Source organism: Chiloscyllium plagiosum, unplaced genomic scaffold (genome assembly GCF_037043375.1).
Source record: "Chiloscyllium plagiosum isolate Xiang-an unplaced genomic scaffold, Cpla_swu_hap1 HiC_scaffold_8, whole genome shotgun sequence".
NCBI classification, from domain to species: domain Eukaryota; kingdom Metazoa; phylum Chordata; class Chondrichthyes; order Orectolobiformes; family Hemiscylliidae; genus Chiloscyllium; species Chiloscyllium plagiosum.
In genome coordinates, this window is record NW_028270146.1 from 9,674,712 (window position 1) to 9,701,757 (window position 27,046).

At 44.1% G+C, this 27,046-nt stretch overlaps 1 protein-coding gene across 3 annotated transcripts; it reads left to right on the forward strand.

Moving 5' to 3' along the window:
* LOC122553916 (B2 bradykinin receptor-like) lies at positions 1 to 26,863 on the forward strand. Of its 3 annotated transcripts, XM_087989579.1 has the most exons (3): positions 1 to 131; positions 1,281 to 1,385; positions 25,321 to 26,863. In XM_087989579.1, exons 2-3 carry the CDS (start codon positions 1,292 to 1,294, stop codon positions 26,355 to 26,357), a joined length of 1,131 nt encoding a protein of 376 aa, XP_087845705.1. In that variant the 5' UTR covers positions 1 to 131; positions 1,281 to 1,291; the 3' UTR covers positions 26,358 to 26,863. The 3 variants fall into 3 exon arrangements, with proteins under 3 accessions (XP_087845705.1, XP_087845707.1, XP_087845706.1); XM_087989581.1 differs by lacking the exon at positions 1,281 to 1,385; XM_087989580.1 differs by lacking the exons at positions 1 to 131; positions 1,281 to 1,385 and adding an exon at positions 23,386 to 23,526.
* The last annotated feature ends 183 nt before the right edge of the window (positions 26,864 to 27,046 follow it).

Sequence of the window (27,046 nt, forward strand, 5' to 3'; positions counted from 1 at the left end):
ACAGGAGAGATTCCTGTTTCAGCAGCCTCTCTCCCCCCCCTCCCCCCAGGGAAGACAGCCCTCCCTCTCAGTCTCCTCACCTCTGGCTGGCCTCAGCAGCTCTTTCACAGCCTCTGGAGGTCTCTCACTCGGTAAGTGTCTGCTCATCTCTCCCTGATTGCTGTCCATTGTCCTGGCTTCCACTTCCATGGGACCCCTCAGCCAGATTCCCAACACCGGATGCAATGGCACAAGTTGCAGTGGAGACTCCTGCATTTCGGAAATTTGGGGAAGACTTACCTTTTCTCCTCCCTGGGTGGGAGAGCATGAGACCCCCTGAGAGAGAGAGAGAGAGAGAGGGAGAGAGGAATAGCAAGCAGTGAAATGATCAGTCAGGGCAGGTTTCCAAAAGAGAGTGAGGATCTGGTTCTGATGGAATGAGGGTTTCTGGAGAAGAGTTGACCCCGTTTCTCCTGCTCTTGCCAGAATTGCTGAGTTGCTGCAGTTTGGATTTCCAACATCTGCAATGCTTTGTTGTTGTCAGGAATGTGTCTGAGAAAGTACTTCAGGAAAGGTTGCTTAATGACACAAAAACATGCCATAGAGTCACAGAGCAGGGAAGCATATCCTTCAGTCCAACTTGTCCATGCTGAGCAGACATGCTAAATTATTCGAGGGATATGGGCTAAATGCTGGAATATGGGACTGGATTAATTGAGGATATTTGGTCGGCATGCAGAAAATGGACTGAAAGGTCTGTTTCCGTGCTGTTTATTTCTATGACTCTGTAAGTTGGTGAATGTGGTAGTTCAGCCCAGACAGGGTGAGAAAGACAGAGACTAACTGAAGAAGTTGGGACTAAGTACTGATTGAGTAACAGCCGCTGGGCCTGGACTGACATTGTCCACAATGAGCTGGGGACGTTCTGCAGATGTGAAGACTATTGGGGAAGGCCGGACCGAGGGAAATCCCATTGGTTGGCTGTTGCTCTCAGTTCGGAATCAGGTTATTTCAGAGAAGGAGATTTTCTATAATCAGCAGGAGGTTTCCTTGCACATGTTTTGAACATTGTTTTTGAGTGATTTATATGCTTTGTGAATTCTTAAGCCAATTTGTAAGGTCTGACTTAGCTGTATCTGCCATAAACGTATAATTTATTCTTCCCCTTTGTCTAAGGTCCCTATGGATAATATAGCTGTGTGTCCCTGTGTGTTGTTGCAATGGAGCGATGCTCCATGGTCTGGTTACAATTCTCTATCTTTGTCAGAAAGGCTAACTGGTCTCTGTCTCTTTTCTCACAGGCAGTGCCCCAATGAATGTCCACACAGCTCCCAACCAGTCCCTGGTACCGGCTCCTAATCTCAGCGCAGTCAACAGCTCCAATGGCTCACTCGCTTGCCCCGAAGGTAATTTCTGGGAGTGGCTGTACACCTTTCAGCCGATTTACATCATGGTGGTGTGTGTCACTGGCGTTGTGGGGAACAGTTTTGTCCTGATGGTCCTGTGTTTACAGAAAGGACGTTGCACGGTGCCAGAGCTCTACCTGGGGAATCTGGCTGGGGCTGACCTGCTCCTGTTGGCTGGCCTCCCCTTCTGGGCCGTTAACATTGCCCTACACTATGATTGGCCCTTTGGAGATTTCCTGTGCCGTTACGTCAACTCGGTGATTTATATGAACTTTTATAGCAGTGTCTACTTCCTGGTGATGGTCAGCATTGACCGTTACCTGGCTCTGGTGAAAGTCCTTCATTGCGGCAGAATGCGGACACTCTCATGTGTCAAGATCAACTGCTTCATCATCTGGATGTTCAGCTTGCTGATGAGTAGTCCCATCATCATTTTCCGAAGAGTGATCTATGTGGAAGATTTGAACTGAGAAATTACAAGCCCCTGTGTATGTCATGAGATGGCAGTCCCAGAGTGTACTGGAATATTGAAAATATGTAACGTTTAGCTGTGAAATGGATATCTGTTGCCGTTTTGTCAGCAATTTGAATTTAACCAATCAGTTTAAATTATGCCCCAGGATACTAAATCCCAATCGAGTTTGAATGTATTATTTTGCCAACATTGAACTGATGAGATGATCCGGTGCTATGGGGTATAAAATGCAGAACTTTTTAAAATTGGTTAGAGAACAACTGCCATTGACACAGAAACATAAGGGGAGCTAACATCGAGCTCGCCAAGACATTAGGAACCACTCTGTATCAAAGGTACGTTTTCCCATGAAACATACTCGCAGTAAAAGGTAAGAAGATGACCCAGGGAGATCTTCAGTGGAAGACTGAGGTACAGGAGAAGGCAGCAGCTGTGTGGTTTTGAAATTAAGTGGATGTATCTTTAATAAATGTCTTATTGGAACAGCATATTGTTATAGAGTTGGAGGCGTATAATAAAGTTAAGGGGAGTGTGTTTGAGTTGTGAATAGTTGCTTAGTGTTCACTTTTGGAGATAAAAAATAAATTGATGTTATTTTCTGAAAAAACATGAAATTAGCTCGTTCTCTGTCCCTCCTAGTTTTAATAGCTTACAAGCTTTCCTGGGAGTTTGGTTTAATTAACAGAGGAATTCGCATCTGTGTCATAACAGTTTGGCGTCTTGGGTCCGAGATTTGGACAGCTTTAGACAAATCCAGTCGGGGATTTGGACAGTTTGAACTGACTTGGGGTACAGAAGACCCCAGCAGATTTAAAAACTTGCTGATTTGTGGCCTAGATCGCGAAATAAAACATAGGTGAGACAATTTGTAAAGTTTTGGTTACTTGTGAGTGGTTAATTCAAAGTGAGGGAAATGGCTCTTAACATTGCCAAGAGCTTCTGGGGTTTGAAGGTGCTTCCCAAATTTGCCAAGAAATTTAAAAAGACAGAAGAAGGGCATACTTTTAGAATTAGCAAATAGATTAGAATTGGGTTTAAGCTCGGATTCAAGGAAAGCTGAAATTGTCATGGAATTGGTCAAGCACTGTAACAGACAAGTGCAGTAGGGTTAAAAAAAACTTAAATTGCAATTGCAGCAAATGGAGTTAGAAAATTGAGAAAGGAAAAGAAGAGCCATGTTAGAGGAAAACATGTATGTGTGTGTGTGTGTGAGAGAGAGAGAGAGAGAGAAGAAAGAAAAAGAGAGAAGGAAAGAGAGAAAGAGAGAAGGGAGAAAAAGAGAGAGGAAGAGAGAAGGGAGAAAAAGAGAATGAAGAAAGAGAAAGGACAATGAAAGGGAAGGAAGGTTCTTAGCTGAGCAAAGAAAGAGAAAAGGAAGTGAAAGAGAAGGGGAGGGAAAATTTGAACTTCAGAAGTTGAACTTAACAGGATAGAGATGAAGGGAGAAGATACTGACGTATGTAAAGATGTTAAAGCATTGCCACATTGTGATGAGAAAGACGTCAAAGCTTTCTTTATTTCATTTTAAAAATTGGCGAGGCAGCTGGATGGGCTGGAGAACATGTGGGTAATGATAGTTCAGACTGAGCTGGTAGGCAGATCTCGAGTTATTTGTACTGCTGCCAGATGAGGGGTGGAGAGATTATGCACATGTCAAACAGGCTATTTTGAGTGCTTATGAATTGGTACCAGAAGCAAACAGGCAACAGTTCAGAAACATAAAGAAAGAACCAGGTCAGACTTAGGTTGAGTTTGAAAGAATTACACATCGTCATTTTGATAGATGGTTGTGGACCTAAAAAATAAATAGGACACACAAGGCTTTAAGAGAGATTATTCTGCTGGTGGAGTTTAAAAAGCTCACTGCCAGAGATGCTAAGAATTCATGTGGATGAACAGAAAGTTCAAGAACTGAGAAGAGCAGCAGAGATGGCAGATGAATATGCACTGGTGCATAAGGCAAAGTTTAGCTTCAGGCAAGAATTTCATCTTGTGAGGGATAGACATTCGGAGAAAGGGGGATCCTACATTACAAAACAAAGAGTAGAGCACCCTAGGAATAATTTACCACAGGTTAAAGAAGAAGCCCAAGGGCTAAAAAGGAAGTGAAAGGCCTCAGGTATTTTCACTGTAATGGAGTGGGACACAGAAAATTACAGTGCCCGTGGTTTCAGAAGGGCACTGGGAAAGTTGTTTTCACTGCCAGAAGGTGGGACACGTAAAGACACAGTGCTAGTCATTAAAGAACGGCACTGTGGGGAAAGATGTGGTAAAAGAAGCTAAGCCAGTGGCATTAGTGAAGGTAGTAAAGGAGACCCCAAGAAGAGCTGAGCAGCTGCAGGAGAGTGCACATGTAGTAACAAGATCCCACTGTCATAAGACACAGCAAGAAGCAAAAACTAAAGAGGAAGATGAAAGAGTTAGCTGACAACTGGTGCAGAAAAATTCTGAACAGTTAAAGGGTCAGGCAGAAGTGTTTATCCCTGAAAAACACTTACAACAGAAAGACGAGACAATAAAAGATATATTTATGTTAATGCATACTCAGAAAAGGAATCAGGATGCATTTTTGAGGGTTATTGTCTGAAAGATATAATCCTAAAACAAAAATGGAGACCACGGCAAGTTAGTGCAGAGGAGAAATGGGCCGAAGTGCACCAGATTGTGTTGCTGATAGCATACAGACAGGAAGTGTTACAGGTAGCACATGAAATACCTGTAGGAGATCACCTAGGTGTGAGGAAGACTCAGGCTAAGGTACAAAAGCATTTCCATTGGCCTCGAATGCACAAGGATGTGGTTACATTTTGCCATAACTGTCAGACATGCCAAATGGTAGGTAAACTTATGAAGATACACAAAGTGAACACACCAGGATGTCCCATCATACCAGGGAATGGGACCCTGTGTGAGAGCCTCTTGAAACCCATTGTACAGCGGACCGTCAGCTTCTGTTGCCACACTACAGATTTCTTACAGAAACTCAGCATCCATAGACCAGTCCAACCGGGAACATTCCTCGTCACAATGGACAGTTCAGCACTCTACACCAATATCCCCCACAATTATGGCATCATGGCAACAGCTATAGTATCAATCCCGACAACTGCCAATCTCCGAGCACCATCCTACAACTCATCCGCTTTATCCTCGATCACAACATAGAGTCATAGAGTCATAGAGCTGTACAGCATGGAAACACCTTCAGTCCAACCTGTCCATGCCGACCAAATATCCCAACCCAATCTAGTCCCACCTGCCAGCACCTGGCCCATATCCCTCCAAACCCTTCATATTCATATGCCCATCCAGCTGCCTCTTAAATGCTGCAATTGTACCAGCCTCCACCACATCCTCTGGCAGCTCATTCCATACATGTACCACCCTCTGTGTGAAAAAGATGCCCCTTAGGTCTCTTTTATATCTTTCCCCTCTCACCCTAAACCTATGCCCCTCTAGTTATGGACTCCCCGACCCCAGGGAAAAGACTTTGCTGATTTATCCTATCCATGCCCCTCATAATTTTGTAAATGTTCATCTTTGACAACCAGTTCTTCATCCAGACACATGGAACAGCCATGGGGACCAAATTTGCACCCCAATATGCCAACATGTTCACCCACAGGTTTGAACAAGACTTCTTCTCTATGCAGGATCTCCAACCAACATTATACACCAGGTACATTGACAACATTTTCTCCCTCTGGACCCATGGCGAGGCGTCACTGATAAAACTACACAGTGACATCAACAAGTTTCATCCCACCATCAAACTCACCATGGACTACTCTCTACTTTCTGTCTCATTCTTGGACACATGCATCTCCATCAAGGATGGACACCTCAGCACCACACTCTACCACGAACCCACGGATGACCTCGTGATGCTACACTTCTCCAGCTTCCACCCATAACATTAAAACAGCCATACCCTATGGACAAGCCCTACGCATACACAGGGTCTGTTCAGATGAGAAGGAATGTGATGGACACTTGGAAGTACTCAAGGATGCCCCCATTAGAATGGGGTAGAATGCTCAACTCATCGGCCGCCAATTCTGACATGCCACAGTTAGAAACCTTAATGTCCTCCTCAGGAGACAGACATGAGCTGCACCGACAGGGTACCCTTCATTGTCCAGTACTTCCCAGGAGCCGAAAAACTGCGCCATGTTCTTTGCGGCCTGCAGCACATTATCAATGAGGATGAGCACCTCACCAAGACCTTCACATCTCGCCAAACCTCAAACAGATTATTGTTTGCAGCAAACTGCCCGGCTTTCAGGACAACTCCATACAACCCTGTCACGGGAGGCACTGCAAGAGATATCAGAGGGTCGACATGGATACCACCATGTAGCGTGGGGACACCTCCCACCATGTACATGGCAGGTACTGATGTGACTCAGCCAGTGTAGTCTATTTCATACGCTGCAGCCAAGAATGCCCTGAGCCATGGTAGATTGGTGAGACCGAACATGGGCTACGGCAACAGATGAATGGGCACCGCACAACAATCAACAGACAGGAGTGTTCCCTCCCGGTTGGGGAACACTTCAGTGGTCCAGGACATTCAACCTCAGACCTTCGGGTGACCATCCTCCAAGGTGGACTTCGGGACAGGCAGCAGTGCAAAGTGGTCAAGCAGAGGCTGATAGCTAAGTTCCATACCCATAGGGAGGGCCTCAACCGGGACCTTGGGTTCATGTCACGCTTCAGGCAACCCATTGCATTATACACACAGACAGACAGACGCGCACACACACAGACACACTTGTACAGACACAGACAAACAGACACTCCTACACAAACACATGCACACACACTCCTGCACACACACACACTCCTACACACACTTTGATAGACCCATACACTCACACAGACCCTCTCTCATACACTCACACATACACTCCCACACTCAGACACGGAGCGTCTCACAGACTTATACCCCTTCACACTCACACTCATACACATACACACACTTTCTCATAGACACACATTATGCCTCCCTCCTCCCACCCCCACCCCCCACCCACCTCACACACACACACACACACACATATGCATTTGTGGGGTGAATTTGTACTTGCAGAATTACATTTAACTTTGCTCAAAAATTGCATGAATCCATGTGAGATTTTGTAAATCCATTTTTTAGATTAGAATCAGTCTGACTACTATGGCACAGACAGTCTCACACAGAACAGCTCACAACTTAAATGCATTATCTGGGCTGACATGACACTAATTGTTAAAGTTCACTTGAGAATGTGAACTTAAAAAAAGTTCTGGGATTTACAAATGAAAGAACTGAAACCAACATGGTCATTCTAAAAGATGAGAGACTTAACAACAATCCAGGTCTTTTTCAATATATAATTTCAGTTACATCACACTGTAAACTTTTGCTATACATCCTGTGTCTTACAATCTCATATTCCACAAGCGGCTGATGAAGGAGCTTCACTCCGAAAGCTAGTGCTTCCAAATAAACCTGTTGGACTGTAACCTGGTGTTGTGTGATTTTTACCTTCAAAACATACCACACTACAATCCAGATTGAATTGAGTATATTGACAATCTTAAAAGCTAATGATGCAATCCGATGTTTTGGGGGGTATAAGACGGGGATAAACTGAACAGTTGAGAGGAGAACTACCAAGGAACCAGTTTGGAAAAAAGACTGCTCAAAAAGTAGCTCTCTTAAAGGTACCTTTATCAGCCAGTAAGCTGTAAAACAGAATCCCCAAGAAGAAGAAAAGAAAACAGGAATACAGAGAAAACTGAAAGCTGCCTGGTTTGGAGATATGAAGTTTTGTTTTGTAAATCTTAATCGGGGGTTTTATTGGACTAGTATTATAGAGGGAAAGGTAAAAGATAGGTTAGATGAAGGAGTTGTAAATAGTTGTTAGTTAGTTATTCTATGTTATACTTTAAGAAATAAAGTTGTTAATTTTTACTTTAAATAGATTTTGACCTCTCAAATTTTCACAGATTACTGCACGGGATAACTCTTTTCTGTGTTGTTGGTTTTAAATAAGCAGGAGGGATTATCCCATGTCATAGAGTCATAGAGATGTACAGCATGGAAAGGACCCTTCAGTCCAACCCGTCCATGCCGACCAGATATCTCAACCCAATCTAGTCCCACCTGCCAGCACCCGGCCCATATCCCTCCAAACCCTTCCTATTCATATACCCACCCAAATGCCTCTTAAATGTTGCAATTGTACCAGCCTCCACCACTTCCTTTGGCAGCTCATTCCATACACATACCACCCTCTCGTAATCGTTTGGGGCTCGTCATTGGGAATTGAACTGGTTTAGATTGATTTGAATAGATTTGGGGGTACAAAAAATCCCAGCAGGTTTAAACATTTGCAGGTTAGTGTCCTAGGTCTTTAAATAAAATGTAGGTGAGACAATTTGTTTAGTTTTGGCAACTTGTGGTTGATTAAATTAAAAGTGAAAGAAATGGCTCTTAAAATTGCTAAAAAGGTTCTGGGACATGAAGATGTTTCTCAGACTTGCCACGAAAGTGTAGAAGGAAAGATGAAGGCCATTCTTTTAGAATTAGCAAATAAGTTAGATTTGGGATTAACCAAAGATAAAGGTAAAACTAAAATTGACAGGGAGTTACTCAAACACTTAGGTGTGTCAGAGAAACAGCCAAGTGCAGGAGAGATATAAAACTTTAAATCACTATTGAGGAAAATGGAGTCAGAAGATAAACAAAGGGAGAGAGAAAGGGAGAGAAAGGAAAAGAGGGAGAGAGAGAGGTTTTTAGCTGAGCAAAGAGAGAGAGAAGAAAGGGAGAAAGAGAGGAAAAAGAAAGAGAGAGCAAGTTCTTAGCTGAGCAAAACGAGAGAGAATTGGAATTTGAGAAGATGATGAGAAAGATGTTAAAATCTTTTTTATTTCATTTGAAACATTGTTGAGGCAAATGGAGTGGCCCGAGGATTCATGAATAATGGTAGTTGAGACTAAACTGGTAGGCAGAGCTAGTGAGGGATTTGCTGCACTGTCAGATGAGGGGTCAAGAGATTATGAAGAGGTTAAACAGGTTATTTTAAGTGTTTATGAATTAGTACCAGAAGCATGCAGACAGCGGTTCAGAAACACAAAGAAGGAACCAGGTCAGACTTATGTTGAGTTCAAAAGAATTAAACATTGTCATTTTAATCAATGGGTGCGTGCTTTGAAAATAGATAGGACCTTTGAGGCTCTGAGAGATTATTTAAAACTCACTTCCAGAGACGGAAAGAATTCACGTAGAGGGACAGAAAGTTCAGGAAGTGAGAAGGGCAGCAGAATTAGCAGTCAGAAGACAAGCTTTCAGCCAGAATATCGTCCTGCGAGGGATAGAAGTTGGGAGAAGGGGAAAGCCGACATTCCGAAAGAACGAGTAGAGAACGTTGCTAATAATTTGCCACTTGTTAAAGAAGCCCAAGAGCGTGAAAGGTGAAAGGCCTCAGATATTTTCACTGTAATGGAGTGGGACACAGAAAATTACAGTGCCCGTGGTTTCAGAAGGGCCCTGGGAAAAGGTGTTCCCACTGTGAGAAGGTGGGACATGTAAAGTCACAGAGCTGGTCATTAAAGAAAGGCACTATGGGAAAAGATGTGGTAAAGAAGCTAAGCCGATGGCATTAGTGAAGGTAGTAAAGGAGACCCCAAGAAGAGCTGAGGAGCTGCAGGTGAGTGCACAGCCCAGGCAGGGGCTGGATACGGAGTTAGTACCTGATCTCTACAAAGAATTCGCCTCTCTGGGTAAAGTTTACTCAGGAAGAACAGGAGGAAAAGGACAAGAAGTTATAATTTTGAGAGATATAGGATCTAACCAGTTGCTGATAGCAAGGGATAAGCAAATATCCTCTCTTTCTGATCTGTTACTCGGGAGTGTGGTAATTCCTGGAATAGATGTTTTGCATTCCCCAATGTAAGATCAGGTTGGAGTGCCAACTCCAGACTGGGGAAGTTACTGTGGGAGTGACTGACAGAGTGTCAGTTCCAGGAATTCAGTTTGTTCTTGGGAATGATTTGGCAGGATCCAAGGTGGGAGTGGTACCCCTTACTGTGGAGAAGCCCAAGGAAGACCAAGAAACTGAGGAGTTAAAACAGAAATATCCTGGTATTTTCCTAGACTTTGGGGTAACCAGATCCCACTGTCATAAACCACAGCACAAAGCAAAAAGTAAAGAGAAAGATGAAGGAATTGAGATTCAGTTAGTGGACACCCTGTATTATGTAATGATGCAGGAAAAAATTGTATTTTTTGCCATTAGAGATGCCCTAAACGAATCTACTCAGTTCACTCCCTTTGAATTAATATTTGGGCATGAAGTGAGAGGCCCTTTGAAATTAATTAAAGAAAAATTGACAGGCCCAAAGTCGGAGATCTCACAATTACATTATGTATCAGAGGTGAGGGAGAGACTAAATCGAGTGGGTGAGTTAACTAAACAGCACCTAAAGAGGGCACAGTGCAGAATGATGCAGGTGGCAGATAAAAACTCTGAGACCCAGATGTTTTCCCAAGGGGTGACGTGTTAGTACTGTTACCAGTGATAGGAGATCCCTTCAAAGCCAGGTTTAGTGGTCCCTATCAACTTGAGAAAAAGTTGAGTCAGGTGAACTATCTAGTAAAGATGCCAGATAGAGAAAAAAAGGTATCGGGTATGCCATGTGAACATGTTGAAACTATATTATACTAGAGGGAGATACAGGTGTTAGTTACTGCCTTGCAGTGTGAGGAATCAAATCCAGATGATGTGGATTGTGATGTACCTCAAAATAGATTAAAAAATGAAGAAGTCCTTGAGGGGTGGGATAGGTTAGTAAGCTGTCTGTCTCGGGAGCATAGAACGTTGTTGAAAGATTTGTCACTGCTGTATAAGGGCATATTTAAGAACAGAATTTGCTAAAGCAAAGGTAACATTCTTGAGACATAACATTGATCATGGAAGGTTGACCTCATGGAACACAAAGACGAAGGTCATCGAGGAATTTCCACGACCAACCTCAAAGAAAGAGGGGCTTCGATTCTTAGCACTCAGCGGATTCTATCGGGAGTTTGTTCCAAATGTCAGCAGTGTAGTGGCACCGTTAACCGATTTGCTGAAGAAGAACACAACGTTTCTGTGGACAGAACAATGCCAGGAGGCATTCGACTATTTGAAATTAGTAACCACCAAACCAGTTTTAGCTACAGCAAACTTTTCAAAACCTTTTAAAGTCGCCATCAATGCCAGTGACAGTGGAGTTGGAGCTGTCCTCCTGCAGGAAGATGAGGATGGGACTGTCAGTTGGTTACTTTTCAAAGATCAACATCCCCCAGAGAAAATACTCCACCATCGAAAAGGAACAACTGCGTTCGGTCCTGGCTTTACAGCATTTTAATGGGCATGTCACCAACAACGTGTCAGAGACGGTTGTGTACACAGATCACAATCTGCTTTCTTAGAACGCTTTAAAGTCAAGAATGAGACTATTTCATTGGAGTCTTATGTTACAAACTTTTAATTTAAAAATTGTACATGTTGCGGGTCATAAGAATGTAATTGCAAATGTGTTATCATGGATTTAACAGATAGAAATTTGTCTTTATTTAATGTTATGTATTTACAGGTATATGGGAAGAAATTAAGGTGAACTTATATTAAAGTTATCAGTACGTTAGGGTAATGTGTTTAAAAAGTAGAGAAAAAATGAAGCCACCTTTTCATTATGATGGTTCATTTTTTTCTTACGGGGGGGGGGTGTTATGAAGATGTGGGTGTAGAGTAAAAGCTAGCAGTGACAGCACCAAGTGTTCTCAATAAGCACAATGTAACGTGCTCCAGCTACTGGGGTAGCTAGTTGCCTGGAAATGACAAAACAGATTTTAATTAGGCCAATCGGTTTAAATTATACCCTAAAAATTACCAAACCCCAATCCAGTTTGAATTGAGTATATTGACAATCTTAAAATCGAATGACACAGTCCGATGCTTTGGGGGTATAAGACTGGGGACAATTGAACAGTTGAGAGGAGAACTGCCAAGCTACCAGAATGTAAAGACTGCATGAAAAATGCCTCTCTTAAAGGTACCCTTAGAGATCAGTAACCTGTAAAAGAGAACCCCAAGAAGAAGAAAAGAAGATAGGAATATGGAGAAAACTGAAAGCTGCCTGTTTGTGAGATAAAAAGTTTTGTTTTGTAAATCTTAATCGGGGGTTTTATCAAACCAAGGGCTTATGCCCGAAACGTCGTTTCTCCTTCTCCTTGGATGCTGCCTGACCTGCTGCGCTTTTCCAGCAACACATTTTTAAGTTTCATCAAACCAGTATGACAGAAGGGAAGGTAAAAGATAGGTTAGAGGAAGGAGTTCTAAATAGTTGTTAGTTAGTTATTATCTGTTGTACATTAAGAAATAAAGTTGGTAATTTTTATTTTAAATAGTTCTTGACCTCGCAAATTTTCATAGATTATTGCAAGGGATAAATCTTTTCTGTGTTGCTGGTTTTTAAATAAGCAGATAAGTGTCATAACACTTATCAAATTGAGAAAAAGAGTTGAGTCAGGTAAACTGTCTGATAAAGATGGCAGATGGTAAAAATTGTGTTGGGTATGTCATGTAAATCTGTTAAAATCTTACTTTGGTAGAGACAGGGAACTGGAGAAACAGGTATTAGTTACTGCCCTGCACAGTGAGGAATTAAATTCAAATGTCAACGAGTTTTGATGTGTCTCAAAATATGTTAAATAATGAGGAATTCCTTGAGGAGTGGGATAGATTAGTGAGCTATCTGTCTCAGGAGCAAAGAAACGCGCTGAAATGTTTGTTGCAGCTGTATGAGGACCTGTGCAAGGATGAGTTGGGGAATACTAATACTATTGCGCATGAGGTAGAAGTTGGGAATGCTGTTCCAATAAAACAATATCTCCAACAGACTTAATCCTCTCAAAGCCACACAGGTCCAGAAGAAAGTGGATGTGATGCTTAACGAAGATATCATCGAACCAGGTCAGAGTGAGTGGAGTTCACCGATTGCATTAGTTTCCAAACCTGACAGGACTCAACAATTGCGCATGGACTATCAGAAGGTCAACACCGCAACAAAATCAGACTCCTATCCAATCCCAAGATTGGAGGCATATATAGAGAAAGATGGACAAGCCACTTAAACCACAAAGTTGGACTTACTGTGTGGTTATTGACAGGTACCTTTATCAGTGAAAGTGAAAGACCTTTCTGCATTTGTAATCCCAAATGAGCTATATCAGTTTAAAGTGACGCCCTTTGGAATGAAGAATGCCACATCCACATTCTAAAGGCTCATGAACAGAGTTGTGGCTGGGTTCACTAACTGTGCAGTCTATCGAGATGATGTAGCGATATTTAGCGAGTCATGGAAAGATCACATGGCCCACTTGGCAGAGCTCATTGAACGGATTACGAGAAGCAAAATGGGTAATAAACGTAAAGAAAACAGAACTTGCAAAGGTAGAGGTGATGTTCTTGGGACATGACATCGGTCATGGAAGATGGACCCCACGGAATGCCAAGCCGAATGTCATCGAGGAATTTCCATCCTCGAAGACAGAGGTGTCTCGATTTTTGGGACTATGTGGATTCTATCGGAAGTTTGTTCCAAACTTCAGCAGGGTAGTGGCACCGCTAACTGATTTACGAAAGAAGAACACACAATTTTGGAGGCTTTTGAGATTTTAAAAGCAGTATTAACTATCACAACAGTTTTAGCTACACCACAATTTTTGAAACCCTTCAAAATTGCAATCAATACAAGCAATAAAGGAGTTGGAGCTATACTGGTACAGGACGATGATGATGAATTGGCTACTTTTCAAATAAGATCAACACCCACTAGAGAAAATCCTTTTACCATCGGAAAAGAGTTACTGAGTTTGTTCCTGGCCTTACAACATTTTATTGTTATTTGATTGTTGTATAATTTTATATTTTTTTTGTTTTACAACATTTTATTGTTTATGTGACGAACAATGTGTCAGAGACAGTTGTGCACACTGACCATAATCCTCTTACGTTGTTGGAATGATTTAGACAAAAATATGAGACAATTTCATTGGAGTCTTAGGTGTCTGACCTTTAGTTTGCAAGTTGTACATGTTGCAGGTTGTAAAAATGTGATATCACGGGGATAAAGTAAAGAGGAAGAAGAAGGCTTATGTTAGGATGAGACATGAAGGCTCAGTTAGGGCGCTTGAGGGTTACAAGGTAGAAAGGAAAGACCTAAAGAGAGAGCTCAGAAGAGCCAAGAGGAGACATGAGAAGTTGTTGGCAGATGGGCATCAAGGAAAGCCCTAAGGCCTTCTATAGGTATATCAGGAATAAAAGAATGACTAGAGTAAGATTAGGACCAATCAAGGACAGTAGTTGGAAGTTGTACGTGGAGTCCGAGGAGATAGGAGAAGCACTAAATGAATATTTTTCGTTGGTATTCACACTGAAAAAAGACAATGTTGTCGAGGAGAATACTGAGATGCAGGTTACTAGACAAGATGGGATTGAGGATTAGTGGTGCTGGAAGAGCACAGCAGTTCAGGCAGCATCCGAGGAGCAGTAAAATCGACGTTTCGGGCAAAAAGCCCTTCATCAGGAATAAAGGCAGAGAGCCTGAAGGGTGGAGAGATAAGCTAGAGGAAGGTGGGGGTGGGGAGAAAGTAGCATAGAGTACAATGGGTGAGTGGGGGAGGGGATGAAGGTGATAGGTCGGGGGCAGAGGGAGGGTGGAGTGGATAGGTGGAAAAGAAGATAGGCAGGTAGGACACAAGTCATGGGGACAGTGCTGAGCTGGAAAGATGGGATTGAGGTTCACAAGACGGAGGTGTTAGCAATTCTGAAAAGTGTGAAAATAGTTAAGCCCCTGGGCTGGATGGGATTTATCCGAGGATTCTCTGGGAAGCTAGGAAAGAGATTGTCGAGCCTTAGCTTGGATCTTTATGTCGTCATTGTTTACAGGAATAGTGCCAGAAGACTGGAGGATAGCAAATGTTGTTCCCTTGTTCAAGAAGGGGAGTAGAGACAACCCTGGTAGACTAGTGAGCCTTACTTCGGTTGTGGGTAAAGAGTTTGGTAAAGAGATAGGATTTATAATCTTCTAGAAAGGAATAGGTTGATTAGGGATAGTCAACACGGAATTGTGAAGGGTAGGTCATGCCTCACAAACCTTATTGAGAAGGTGACCAAACAGGTGGATGAGGGTAAAGTGGTTGATGTGGTGTATATGGATTTCAGTAAGGTGTTTGATAAGGTTCCCCACGGTAGGCTATTGCAGAAAATACAGAGGCATGGGATTGAGGGTGATTTAGCAGTTTGGATCAGAAATTGGCTAGCTGAAAGAAGACAGAGGGTGGTGGTTGATGGGAAATGTTCATCCTGGAGTTCAGTTACTAGTGGTGCACGGCAAGGATCCATTTTGGGTCCACTGCCATTCGTCATTTTTATAAATGACCTGAAAGAGGGCTTAGAAGGATAGGTTAGTAAGTTTGTGGATGACACTAAGGTTGATGGGGTTGTGGACAGTGCTGAAGGATATTGCAGGTTACAGAGAGACATAGATAAGGGGGATACACGCAGCAAGTACTTTACACAGAGGGTGGTAGTTTCTGGAATGCTTTGCTAGCAGAGGTAGTAGAGGCAGTAGTTTCATTTCAAATGTGTCTGGACAGATGCATGAGTAGGTGGGGAGCAGAGGGATACAGATCCTTAGGAATTGGGTGACAGGTTTAGACAATCGATTTGGACTGGCTCAGGCTTGGAGGGCTGTAGGGCCTGTTCCTGGGCTGTAAATTTTCTTTGTTTCCTTTTTCTTTTTAAGCTGCAGAGCTGGGCTGAGAGGTGGCAAATGGAGTTTAATGTGGAAAAGTGTGAGGTAATTCACTTTGAAAGGAGCAACAGGAATAAAGAATACTGGGCTAGTGGTAAGATTCTTGGTAGTGTGGATGAGCAGAGAGATCTCAGTGTCCATGTACATAAATCCCTGAAAGTTGATAGGGTTGTTAAGAAGGCATATGGTGTGTTAGCTTTTATTGGTAGAGGGATTGAGTTTTGGAACCATGAGGTCATATTGCAGCTGTACAAAACTCTGATGTGGTTGCACTTGGTGTATTGTGGGGAGTTCTGGTCACTGTATTCTCGGAAGGATGTGGAAGCTTTGGAAAGGGTTTAGAGGAGATTTAATAAGATAGTGCCTGGTATGGAGGGAAGGTCTTATGAGGAAAGGCTGAGGGACTTGAGGCTGTTCTTGTTAGAGAGAGCAAGGTTGAGTAATGACTTAATTGAGACATACAGAAAGTCCCGGGGTTACAAACGTCCTGTACGTACGAACCAACCTCAGCTTCTCATTTATAAAAATTAGTTTAAAAAATCTGACTTACCTACAATGTTTCATCCTAATGAATGGGCAGACTAATTTACCCATATCTGTTCCAACTTACACATAAAGTTAGCTTATGAACAGCAGGAAAAAATGGAACCCTGGGGAGTTCCGGTATAAGATAATCAGAGGGTTAGATAGGGTGGACAGTGAGAGCCTTTTCCTCGGATGGAGATGGCGAGCATGAGGGGACATAGCTTTAAATTGAGAGGTGACAGATAGAGAACGGATATCAGAGGCATTTTCTTTACTTAGAGAGTAGTAAGGCCATGGAATGCTTTGTCTTCAACAGCACTAGACTCGCCAACTTTAAGGGCTTTTAAATGGTCATTGGATAGACATATGGAGAAAAATAGAATAGTGTAGGATAGATAGGCTACATATTGGTTCCACAGGTCGGCGCAAGATCCAGGGCTGAAGGGCCTATACTGCGCTGTAATGTTCTATAAGACTGGACAGATTCCAATGTAATATGTATGTGTGTGCAGAAATTAATATGAATTTAGATTAATGACCTATGTATTTCATTGTAATGGGATTAAGAATTGGAAAAAAAATCTTTTCATTCTGATGGTTCATTTTTTTCTTAAAGAGGGAGGTGTTATAAAGTTGAAGGCATGTACTGTACCTTTAAGAGAGAGTGAATGTTGTTGTGAACTGAGAGATTCCAAACACCTGTCTATATGATTATATCACCATGTCCCAGAATGCACCGAAAAATTGAAAATATGTAACATTTGGCTGTGAAATGGATACCTGTGTTAATTGCTGTTTTGACAACATTTTGAATTTAACCAATCAGTTAAAACTATGCCCCAGGATGCCAAAACCCAATCGCGTTTGAATCTATTGTTTTGCCAACACTGAACTGATGAGATGATCTGATGTTGGGGACATTAAAATACAGGAATTTTGAAAATTGGAGATAGAGCAACTGCCATCAAGAGAGAGAGAGCCAAGAAATTAGGAAACACTTTTTCTCAAAAATGGTACCTTGTCATATGAAACATATTCACAGTAAAAGGAAAGATGATGACCCAGGGAGATCAGCAGCTAGAAGAAGAAAGATGCAGAAGACATCAGTGGCTGTGTGGTTTTGAAATTAAGTTGATGTAATTTTAATAAGTGTTTTACAGGAACAGTGTACTGTTATAGAGTTGGAGGCAGGTAATAAGCAGTAAAGAGAAAGGGGGGTGCTTAGAGTTGTGAATAGCTGTTGTTTAATGTTCACTTTTAGAGTTAAAGAATAAATTGATGTCATTTTCTTTAAATAGTGGAATTTGGGAGTTCCCTGTCATTCATATTTTAACAGATTATGGGGTGAAGTGAGTTTTTCTGGGTGTTTGGTTTATTTAACAGAAAGTTTAACCGTTGAGTCATAACACAGGTTCAGTTCATTGATTCCAAGAAAATGCTGGAATCTTTTATCATTGTAAATTCCAATTAACTTTCAAGACCTGAATCCAGTTTCCTCCCACAGTTTGGCGATGTGCAGGTTAGGGTAGATTGACCATGTTAAATTGTTCATAGTATCCAGGGATGTGCAGGTTAGAGGGAGGATTTAGCCATGGGGAATGCAGGGATCCAGGGATAGGGTGGGTCTGGGTGAGACGTTCTTATGAGCGTCGGTGTGGACTCAGTAGGCCGAACGGCCTGGTTCCACCTTGTGGGGATTCCACAAAACAAAATAGCAGACTATGGGATAACAAGACCTGTTGTGTGGGTTTAGAGTAAAGACATGGGAGAGCTCAGGCACCAAAGTTATTGAACTCGATATTGAGTCCAGAAGACTGCTGGGGATTTGTTTTCCAGCTTGCATTGAACTTCACTGGAGCACTGCAGCAAGCCTGAGACAGAGATGTTGGCCAGGGAACAGGGGAAGGGTTGGTAGGCAACTGGAAGCTCAGACAGAACGTGGATGTTCCATGAGGCGGTCACCCAGTCGACACTTTGCCTGCCCAATGTCGAGGAAACCACATTGTGAGCAGTGAATGCAGTAGAGTAGATGGTGTGAAGTCAAAAAGTGTGGTGCTGGAAAAGCACAGCCAGTCAGGCAGTATCTGAGGAGCAGGAGAGTCGACATTGAGAGCATAAGCTCTTCATCAGGAATGTAACATCTGTTCCTTGGATGATGCCTGACCAAAAGTGCTTTTCCAGCACCACCTTTTTTGACTCTGATCTCCAGCATCTGCAAGCCTCCCTTTCTCCTCGATGGTTTGGAGGGCAGGTAAAGTACTGCTTCACCTGGAAGGTGTATTTGGGCCCTTGGATACTAAGGAGGGGGGAGGTAAATGGACATGGGATTCAGAGTGAGCTGGCCAATTGGCTATATAATTGGCTTAATAACAGGAGACAGAAAGTAATGGTGGAGTGTTGCTTTTCGGACTGGAGGCCTGTGACCAGCGGTGTTCCACAGGGATTGGTCTGGGTCCTCTTGTGTTTGTCGTTTATATAAATGTTTTGGATGAGAACGTAGGAGGCATGGTTAGCACTTTTCCAGTCGTCAACAAAATTGGTGGCAGCGTGGACAGTGAGGAAGGTTTTCTAAGATTATAAAGGGGTCATGATTAAATGGGTCAATGGGCTGAAACATGGCGGATGGAGTTCAATCTGAATAAATGCGAGGCATGGCATTTTGGTAAAACCAACAAAGGCAGGGCTGATACAATTAATGGTAGGACCCTGGGTGGTGTTGTACAACAGAGGGACTTAGCGGGGCAACTACATAATTCGTTGAGGTTTCCTTGTATATAGACAGGGTGGATACAGAGTTGAGCTGGAAAAAGCACAGCAGGTCTAGCAGCATCAGAGGAGGAAGGGAGTCGATGTTTCAGGTTGGAATGTCTCATGAGACGTTTGATTAAAAGGGCATTTAGCATGCTTGCCTTAGTTACCCAGTCCGTTGAGTGCTGAAGTTGGGGTATCATGTTGAGGTTGTACAGGACGTTGGTGAGGCCTCTTCTGGAATACTGTGTCCAGTTCTGGTCACCCAGTTATAGGAAGGATAGCATTAAGCTGGAGAGGGTTCAGAAGAGATTTCCCAGGGTGTGGCTGGATATGGAAGGTTTATAGACAATAGACAAGAGGTGCAGGAGTAGGCCATTCTGCCCTTCAAGCCTGCACCAGCATTCAATATGATCATGGTTGATCATCCTCAATCAGTATCCTGTTCCTGCCTTATCTCCATAACCCTTGATCCCACTATCCTTGAGAGCTCTATCCAACTCTTTCTTAAATGAATCCAGAGACTGGGCCTCCACTGCCCTCTGGGGCAGAGCATTCCACACAGCCACCACTCTCTGGGTGAAGAGATTTCTCCTCACCTCTGTCCTAAATGGTCCACCCCGTATTTTTAAGCTGTGTCCTCTGGTTCGGCACTCACCCATCAGCGGAAACATGTTTCCTGCCTCCAGAGTGTCCAATCCTTTAATAATCTTATATGTCTCAATCAGATCCCCTCTCAGTTTGAGTTATAAGAAAAGCTGGAGAGCTCGTGACTATGTTCATTGGAGTGTAGGAATTTCAGAGGCGATCTGATCAAAGTTTATAAAATAATGAGAGATATAGATCGAGGTAATGCTAAGTTGTCTTTTCCCTCGGATGGAGTTTTTGAAGACTAGGGAGTACATTTTTCAGGTGAGAGGCGAGAGATTTAAAACAGCATTAGAGGAAGATGTTTACACGGAGGGTGCTTTGTCTGTGGAATGAACTACCTGAGGACATTTGATGGATGCATGAATCAGAAACGTTTGGAGGGATATGGGCCAGGCGTAGGCAGGTGGGACTAGTTCAGTTTAGGATCATGTTCTGCATGGACTGGTTGGACCGAAGGGCTTGTTTCTGTGCTGTATGACTCTACAATTCTCTGACTCTATGGCAGATGTTACACCTTTGGCAGTTGTAGAGGATAAGGCATGGAGTTGTGGGGGGGGAGATGGGGGGGGGGGCGGTTGGGAGTAGTGCTGCTGGATGTTGGGAATGAAGAAGCAGTGGGACAGAGTATCCCAGAGGGAATGGTCTCTGTGGAAGGCAGACAAAGGAGGGGAGTGGGATAGGTGTCTGGTGGTTGCATCTTGCTGGAAGTGACAGAAATGGCGGCTAATGATCCTCTAGATGTGGATGTTGGCGGGATGGTAGGTAAGGACAAGGGGAACACTATCACTGTTGTAGGAGGGAATAAAGGGGGTGAAGGTGAATTGTGAAAGATAGATCAGACCCAGCTGAGGGTCATATCAACAATAGCACTGGAGACCCCTTGATCGAGGAAGAAGGTGGACATCTCGGAGTCTCCCTGGTCAGAGTTGGCAACATCAGAACAGATGCCACGGAAACAGAGGAAATGGGAGAATGGAGTAGAGTCTTTCCAGGAAGCAGGGTGTGAAGATGTGTAGTCATGGTACCTGTGGGTGGTGGTGGGTTTATAATGCATGTTGTTGGGCACTTTATCCCCAGAAATGGAAACAGGGATGTCGAGGAAGGGAAGGAAGGAGTCAGAGATGGATCAAGTTAAGGTGAGAGCGGGTTGGAACTTGGAAGGGGAATTGATAAACTTTTCTAATTCCAGACGAGAGAGGGAGGCAGTTGTCAATATACCAGAAAACATTGCAGGTGGGGTCTGGAATAGGATTGGATCAAGGAATGTTCCACATCCACCACAAAGAGACAGGTATAACTGGAGCCATGCGGGTCCCCATCGCCTCCTCTCTGAGCTGAAGGGAGTGAGAGGAATGAAAAGAGAAGTTGTTGAGGGTGAGGGTGGGGTCGGCTGGGTGGTGGAGGGTGCTGGGGGGTGGGGACTGTTCAGGCCTTTACTCCAGGAAGAAATGGAGAGCCCTGAGACCATCCTGGTGGGGGATGGGTGTGGAAGGGGGGGTTGTACCTCCATGGGAAAGGGGAGGTAGCTGGAGCCCATAAACTGGACGATCCAAAACTGGAGTAAAGCGTCAGAGGAATCACGGATGTGAGTGGGCAGAGACTGGGCGAGGGGGAGAAAACACGAGTCTAGTCTGGGAGAGCTGAGCTCTGTGGGGCAGGAGCAGGCAGGTACAATGGGACTGCCTGGTCAGTCCTGTTTGGGGGTTTTAGGATGAGATTGAAGTGGGGTTGGGAGACTACCAGCTGTGTAGTGGGGAAGGGGGGAGATCACCAGGGGGAATGAGATTAGTGACCATAACTGACACAATAGCCTGGTGTTCAAAGGTGTGCTCATGGTCCAGGGGGAGAAAGGAGGCCTCTGCCAACAGCAACACCAGCCTTATCAGCAACTTTCTCTGACTTCTCTCCATAGATTCTGCCAGACCTGCTGAGTTTTTCCAGCAATTTCTGTTTTTGTTTTTGATTTCAAGCATCTGCAGTTCTTTTGGTCTTTTTACAGAGTGGTGGATGTTGTCTGTATGGACATTAGCAAGGAGTTCGACAAGGTTTCATGTGGCAGACTAGTTAGCAAGGTTAGATCACATGGAATACAGGGAGAACTAGCCAATTAGGTACAAAGTTGGTTTAAGGATAGAAGACAGAGGGTGGTGAGGGTGGGTTGTTTCTCAGACTGGAGTCCTGTGACCGGCAGTGTGCTGCAAGGATCTGGGTCCATTACTTTCCATCTTATATAAATGTTTTGCACGTGATCATATGGTATGGTGAGTAAGTTTGCAGATGACACCAATATTGGAGGTGCAGTGGACAGCAGGCAGGTTACCTCAGATTACAACAGGACCTTGATCAGGTGGGCCAATGGGCAGGAGTGGCAGATGGAGTTTAATTTAGATAAAGGTACGTTGGGTTTTGGTAAGGGAAACCAAGGCAGAACTGATTAACTTAATGGTAAGGCTCCTGGGGAGTGCTGCTGAACAAAGAGACCTTGGAGTGCAGGTTCATAGTTCCTTGAAAGTGGAGTCACAGGTGGATAGGTTGGTGCAGAAGGTTTTGGTACGCATGCCTTCATTGATCAGTGCGTTGAGTATCGGAGTTGAGAGGTCATGTTGCAGCTGTACATTAGTTAGGCCACTTTCAGAATACTCTGTTTAATTCTGGTCTCTCTGCTATAGGGAAGATGTTGCAAATTTGAAAGCATTTGTAAAAGATTTACAAGGATGTTGCTGGGACTGGAGGGTTTGAGTTATATGAAGAGACTGGATAGAATGGGGCTATTTTCCCTGGAATATCAGAGGCTGAGGAGTGACACTATGGCATTTTATAAAATCATGAGGGACATAGATAGGGTCAAAGCCAAGATATTGTTTTACAGAGTAGGGGCATTGAAAACTAGAGGGCACAGGCTTAAGGTGAGAGTGAAAAGATTTAAAAGAGACCTAAGGGGCATTCCATTCACCCACAGGTTGGTGCATGTATGGAGTGAGCTGCCAGAGGAAGTGGTGGAGGCTGGTCCTATTACAACATTTAAAAGGCATCTGGTTGTGTATATGAATAGGAAAGGTTTAGAGGGATATGGGTCAAATGCTGGTAAATGTGACTAGATCAGTTTAGGGTATCTGATCATTATGGGCGAATTGGAACAAAGGGTATATTCTGAGCTGTGTAACTCTATGACTCTATGGCCCTATGATTCTACATGGTGAAAGTGCTGCCCCTGTGCTGTTGCAGTCAGTTCCTGTGATCATGAAGGGGCTATGAGACATTAGGGCAAAACAGTGGCTCAGTGGTTAGCACTGCTGCTTCATAGCACCAAGGACTTGGGTTACACCACGTTCCTCCCACAGCCCAAAGATAAGCAGGTTAGAGAGGACTGGTCATGCTAAATTGCCCTTAGTGTCCAGGGATATGCAGGTGAGGCAGGTTAGCCATGGGACATGCAGGGTTACAGGGATGGTGTGGGTCTGGGTGGGTTGTTGTTTGGAGAGTCAGTGTCGACTTAATAAGCCGAATGGCCTGCTCCCACCCTGTAGGGAATCTATAATTCCAAGTCAGAATATTCTGTAATGGTTGGAAATGATGTTGTTCCTGTGCCCTTTGGCAGCGTTTATTAGAGAGGTATTGTCCCATTTCACATCTGCGCCGTCTCTAGCCTGAGGGCTGGATGATGCCGCTGACAGTCACTTCCTTTTTTCACTGAAGGGGAAGTGCTTTGTACAAACTCCGCACAAAACAGCAGCTCGTGAAGAGCCAGCAGTGAAAGTGTGTGGAGCTACAGGAGAGATTCCTGTTTCAGCAGCCTCTCTCCCCCCCGGGGAAGACAGCACTCCCTCTCAGTCTCCTCACCTCTGGCTGGCCTCAGCAGCTCTTTCACAGCCTCTGGAGGTCTCTCACTTGGTAAGTGTCCGCTCATCTCTCTCTGATTGCTGTCCATTGTCCTGGCTTCCACTTCCATGGGACCCCTCAGCCAGATTCCCAACACCGGATCCAATGGCACAAGATCCTGTATGTCGTAAATTCGGGGAGCATCAAGGATGTTGCCAGGGTTGGAGGCTTTGAACTATAGGGAAAGGCTGAGTAGGCTGAGACTGTTTTCACTGGAGTGTTGGAGGCTGAGGGGTGACCTCACAGAAGTTTACAAAATAATGAGGGGCATGGATAGGATAAATCGGCAAAGTCTCTTCCTTGAGGTGGGGGAGTCCAGAACTAAAGGGCACAGTTTTAGGATGAGAGGGGAAAGCTATAAAAGAGACTGAAGGGGCAATGTTTTCACACAGAGAGCGTGTCTGGAATGAGCTGCCAGAGGAAATGGTGGAGACTGGAACAATTACAACATTTAAAAGGCATCTGGGTGGGTATATGAATAGGAAGGGTTTAGACGGTTATGGGCTAAATACTGGAATATGGGACTAGGTTATTGAGAATATTTGGTCGGCATGCAGAAAATGGACTGAAAGGTCTGTTTCCGTGCTGTTTATTTCTATGACTCTGTAAGTTGGTGAATGTGGTAGTTCAGCCCAGACAGGGTGAGGAAGACAGAGACTAACTGAAGAAGTTGGGACTAAGTACTGATTGAGTAACAGCCGCTGGGCCTGGACTGACATTGTCCACAATGAGCTGGGGACGTTCTGCAGATGTGAAGACTATTGGGGAAGGCAGGGCCGAGGGAAATCCCATTGGTTGGCCGTTGCTCTCAGTTCGGAATCAGGTTATTTCAGAGAAGGAGATTTTCTATAATCAGCAGGAGTTTTCCTTGCACATGTTTTGAACATTGTTTTTGAGTGATTTATATGCTTTGTGAATTCTTAAACCAATTTGTAAGGTCTGACTTAACTCGATCTGCTAACGTATAGCTTATAATTTACTGTCAACTGGAATCTGCCTGTGAAGTCATGCTTAACTGGGAGTGATGGGTTTCAAATGTAGGGGTTATCAGGCAAAATCTTCTCTATGTTTGACTGTTGCAGAATAAGTTTATTTTCAATTCATTCAGGGGACGTGGATGTCACTTGCTGGGTCAGCATTTATTGTTTATTCCTAATTATCCAGAGGCCATTTAAGATTCAACCACATTGCGGTGTGTCTGGAGTTACATGCAGGCCAGACCAGGTCAGGATAGCAGATTTTCCTCCCTCAAAGCCATTGGCGACTCCAGTGGGTTTTTCCAAAAATCATTGATGGATTCAGGGTCATCTTCAGAGTTGGTTGGGATCAATTCCAGGTCTGAGTGACTATCTCCCTGCTGCACATTCTCCCTGTGTCTGTGATATTTTCCTCTGGGTGCTCTGGTTTCCTCCCACAGTCTGATAATGTTCAGGTTAAGGGGATTGGCCATGTTAAATTGCACACTGTGTCCAGGGATGTGCAGCTCAGTTGGGTTAGCTTTGGGAAATGCAGGGTTACAGTAGGGGGGGGTGAGTCTGGGTGCGACACTCGTCAGAGAGTCAGCATGGGCTTGTTGGGTGGAATGGCCAGGTTCCACATTGTAGGGATTGTACGGAGCTCTTCATTCCAGATGTTATTAAATTATGACTTCACCGTTTGCCATGGTGAGATTAAAATCCGTGTTCCCAGAATATTGGCCAGAGTTTCTGGACATTGAGGGGAAGAACAATGTTACTTCATTTTGTTTGTAAATTACTGAGATTTCTTGTCAGAAAAGCTAACTGGTCTCTGTCTCTTTTCTCACAGACAGTGCCCCAATGAATGTCCACACAGCTCCCAACCAGTCCCTGGTACCGGCTCCTAATCTCAGCGCAGTCAACAGCTCCAATGGCTCACTCGCTTGCCCCGAAGGTAATTTCTGGGAGTGGCTGTACACCTTTCAGCCGATTTACATCATGGTGGTGTGTGTCACTGGCGTTGTGGGGAACAGCTTTGTCCTGATGGTCCTGTGTTTACAGAAAGGACGTTGCACGGTGCCAGAGCTCTACCTGGGGAATCTGGCTGGGGCTGACCTGCTCCTGTTGGCTGGCCTCCCCTTCTGGGCCGTTAACATTGCCCTACACTACGAATGGCCCTTTGGAGATTTCCTGTGCCGTTACGTCAACTCGGTGATTTATATGAACTTGTACAGCAGTGTCTACTTCCTGGTGATGGTCAGCATTGACCGCTACCTGGCTCTGGTGAAAGTCCTTCATTACGGCAGAATGCGGACACTCTCATGTGTCAAGATCAACTGCTTCATCATCTGGATGTTCAGCTTGCTGATGAGTAGTCCCATCATCATATTCCGGAGAGTGATCTATGTGGAAGATTTGAACATCTCTGCCTGCTTACTTGATTACCCCAATAAGTATTGGGTTCTGAACGTGGACATTCTGATGGTTGCCATTGGTTTCCTGATCCCTGCGTTTATCCTCAGTTTCTGCACATTTCAGATCCTGAAGGTCCTGAGGAACAACCAAATGCAGCGCTTCAAGCAAGTGCACAAGGAAAGCAAGGCAGCCATCTTGGTGCTCGCTGTCCTTTTGGTCTTTGTCATTTGCTGGCTGCCCTTTCAGCTGCTGCAGTTCCTCAGGATCTTTCTGTTTTCAAACATCCTGCAGGGCTGCTCATTAGAAAGAGCGATTAGTAACAGCAATCAGATTGCGAGCTTCCTGGCCTGCACCAACAGCTGCATTAACCCCGTGCTCTATGTCCTTGTGGGAAAGCAGTTCAGGAAGAAAGCACGGGAGGTGTGGGTCCGAGCTGTGGTCAGGAAGAGAGCTGAAACACAATCTCAGTGACTCCCTGAAGACCCACGACACACTGCCCACACACAAGGAGCTGATTCGTTTGCAGATTCTCTTGTGAATGAGATAGATGGCACTAACACCTCCAACCTGACAATATTTCTTGTGATACGTGGTGTTAGCCTAGTTAGCAGCTGGCATGATGGGAAAATGAATCCAATCTCTGTATAATGTCAAGGAATGTAATGAAGTGTCCAGATCCCAAGCCTGTTTGTAGGCATCTGCTTTCACCCAGGGAATGGGAGGGAGATGTCGTCATACCATTTAGCTCCTATCGGTTGGGATGAAAACTCAGCAATGTCTTTGTGTGTCCATATGATGACTCCTGGTCCTTAGATCCCCTGGTACTGTGTATCAAAAGAGGATAAATTTGAAGATGCTTGTCTCACCACCAGAACACTTTACTGGCCTGCACCTCTTTGCTGCCTTGGCTGACATGTGGATTCTGGTTGAGGGATGATGGGATATGGAGCAAAGGTAGATAGATGCAGTTAGGGCATGGAACCGCCATTACCATATTGAACGATGGAACTGACTTGAGGGGCTGAATGACCTCCTCCTGATTTAAAGATTCATTCGGTTGGGTTGCTTATTCATGTCTTGAAAGTTAATTGGATGATGATGATAAAAAGTGATCCACCATCTGGAAGGATTGCCAGCATTTTTCTGGAATCAATGAATTG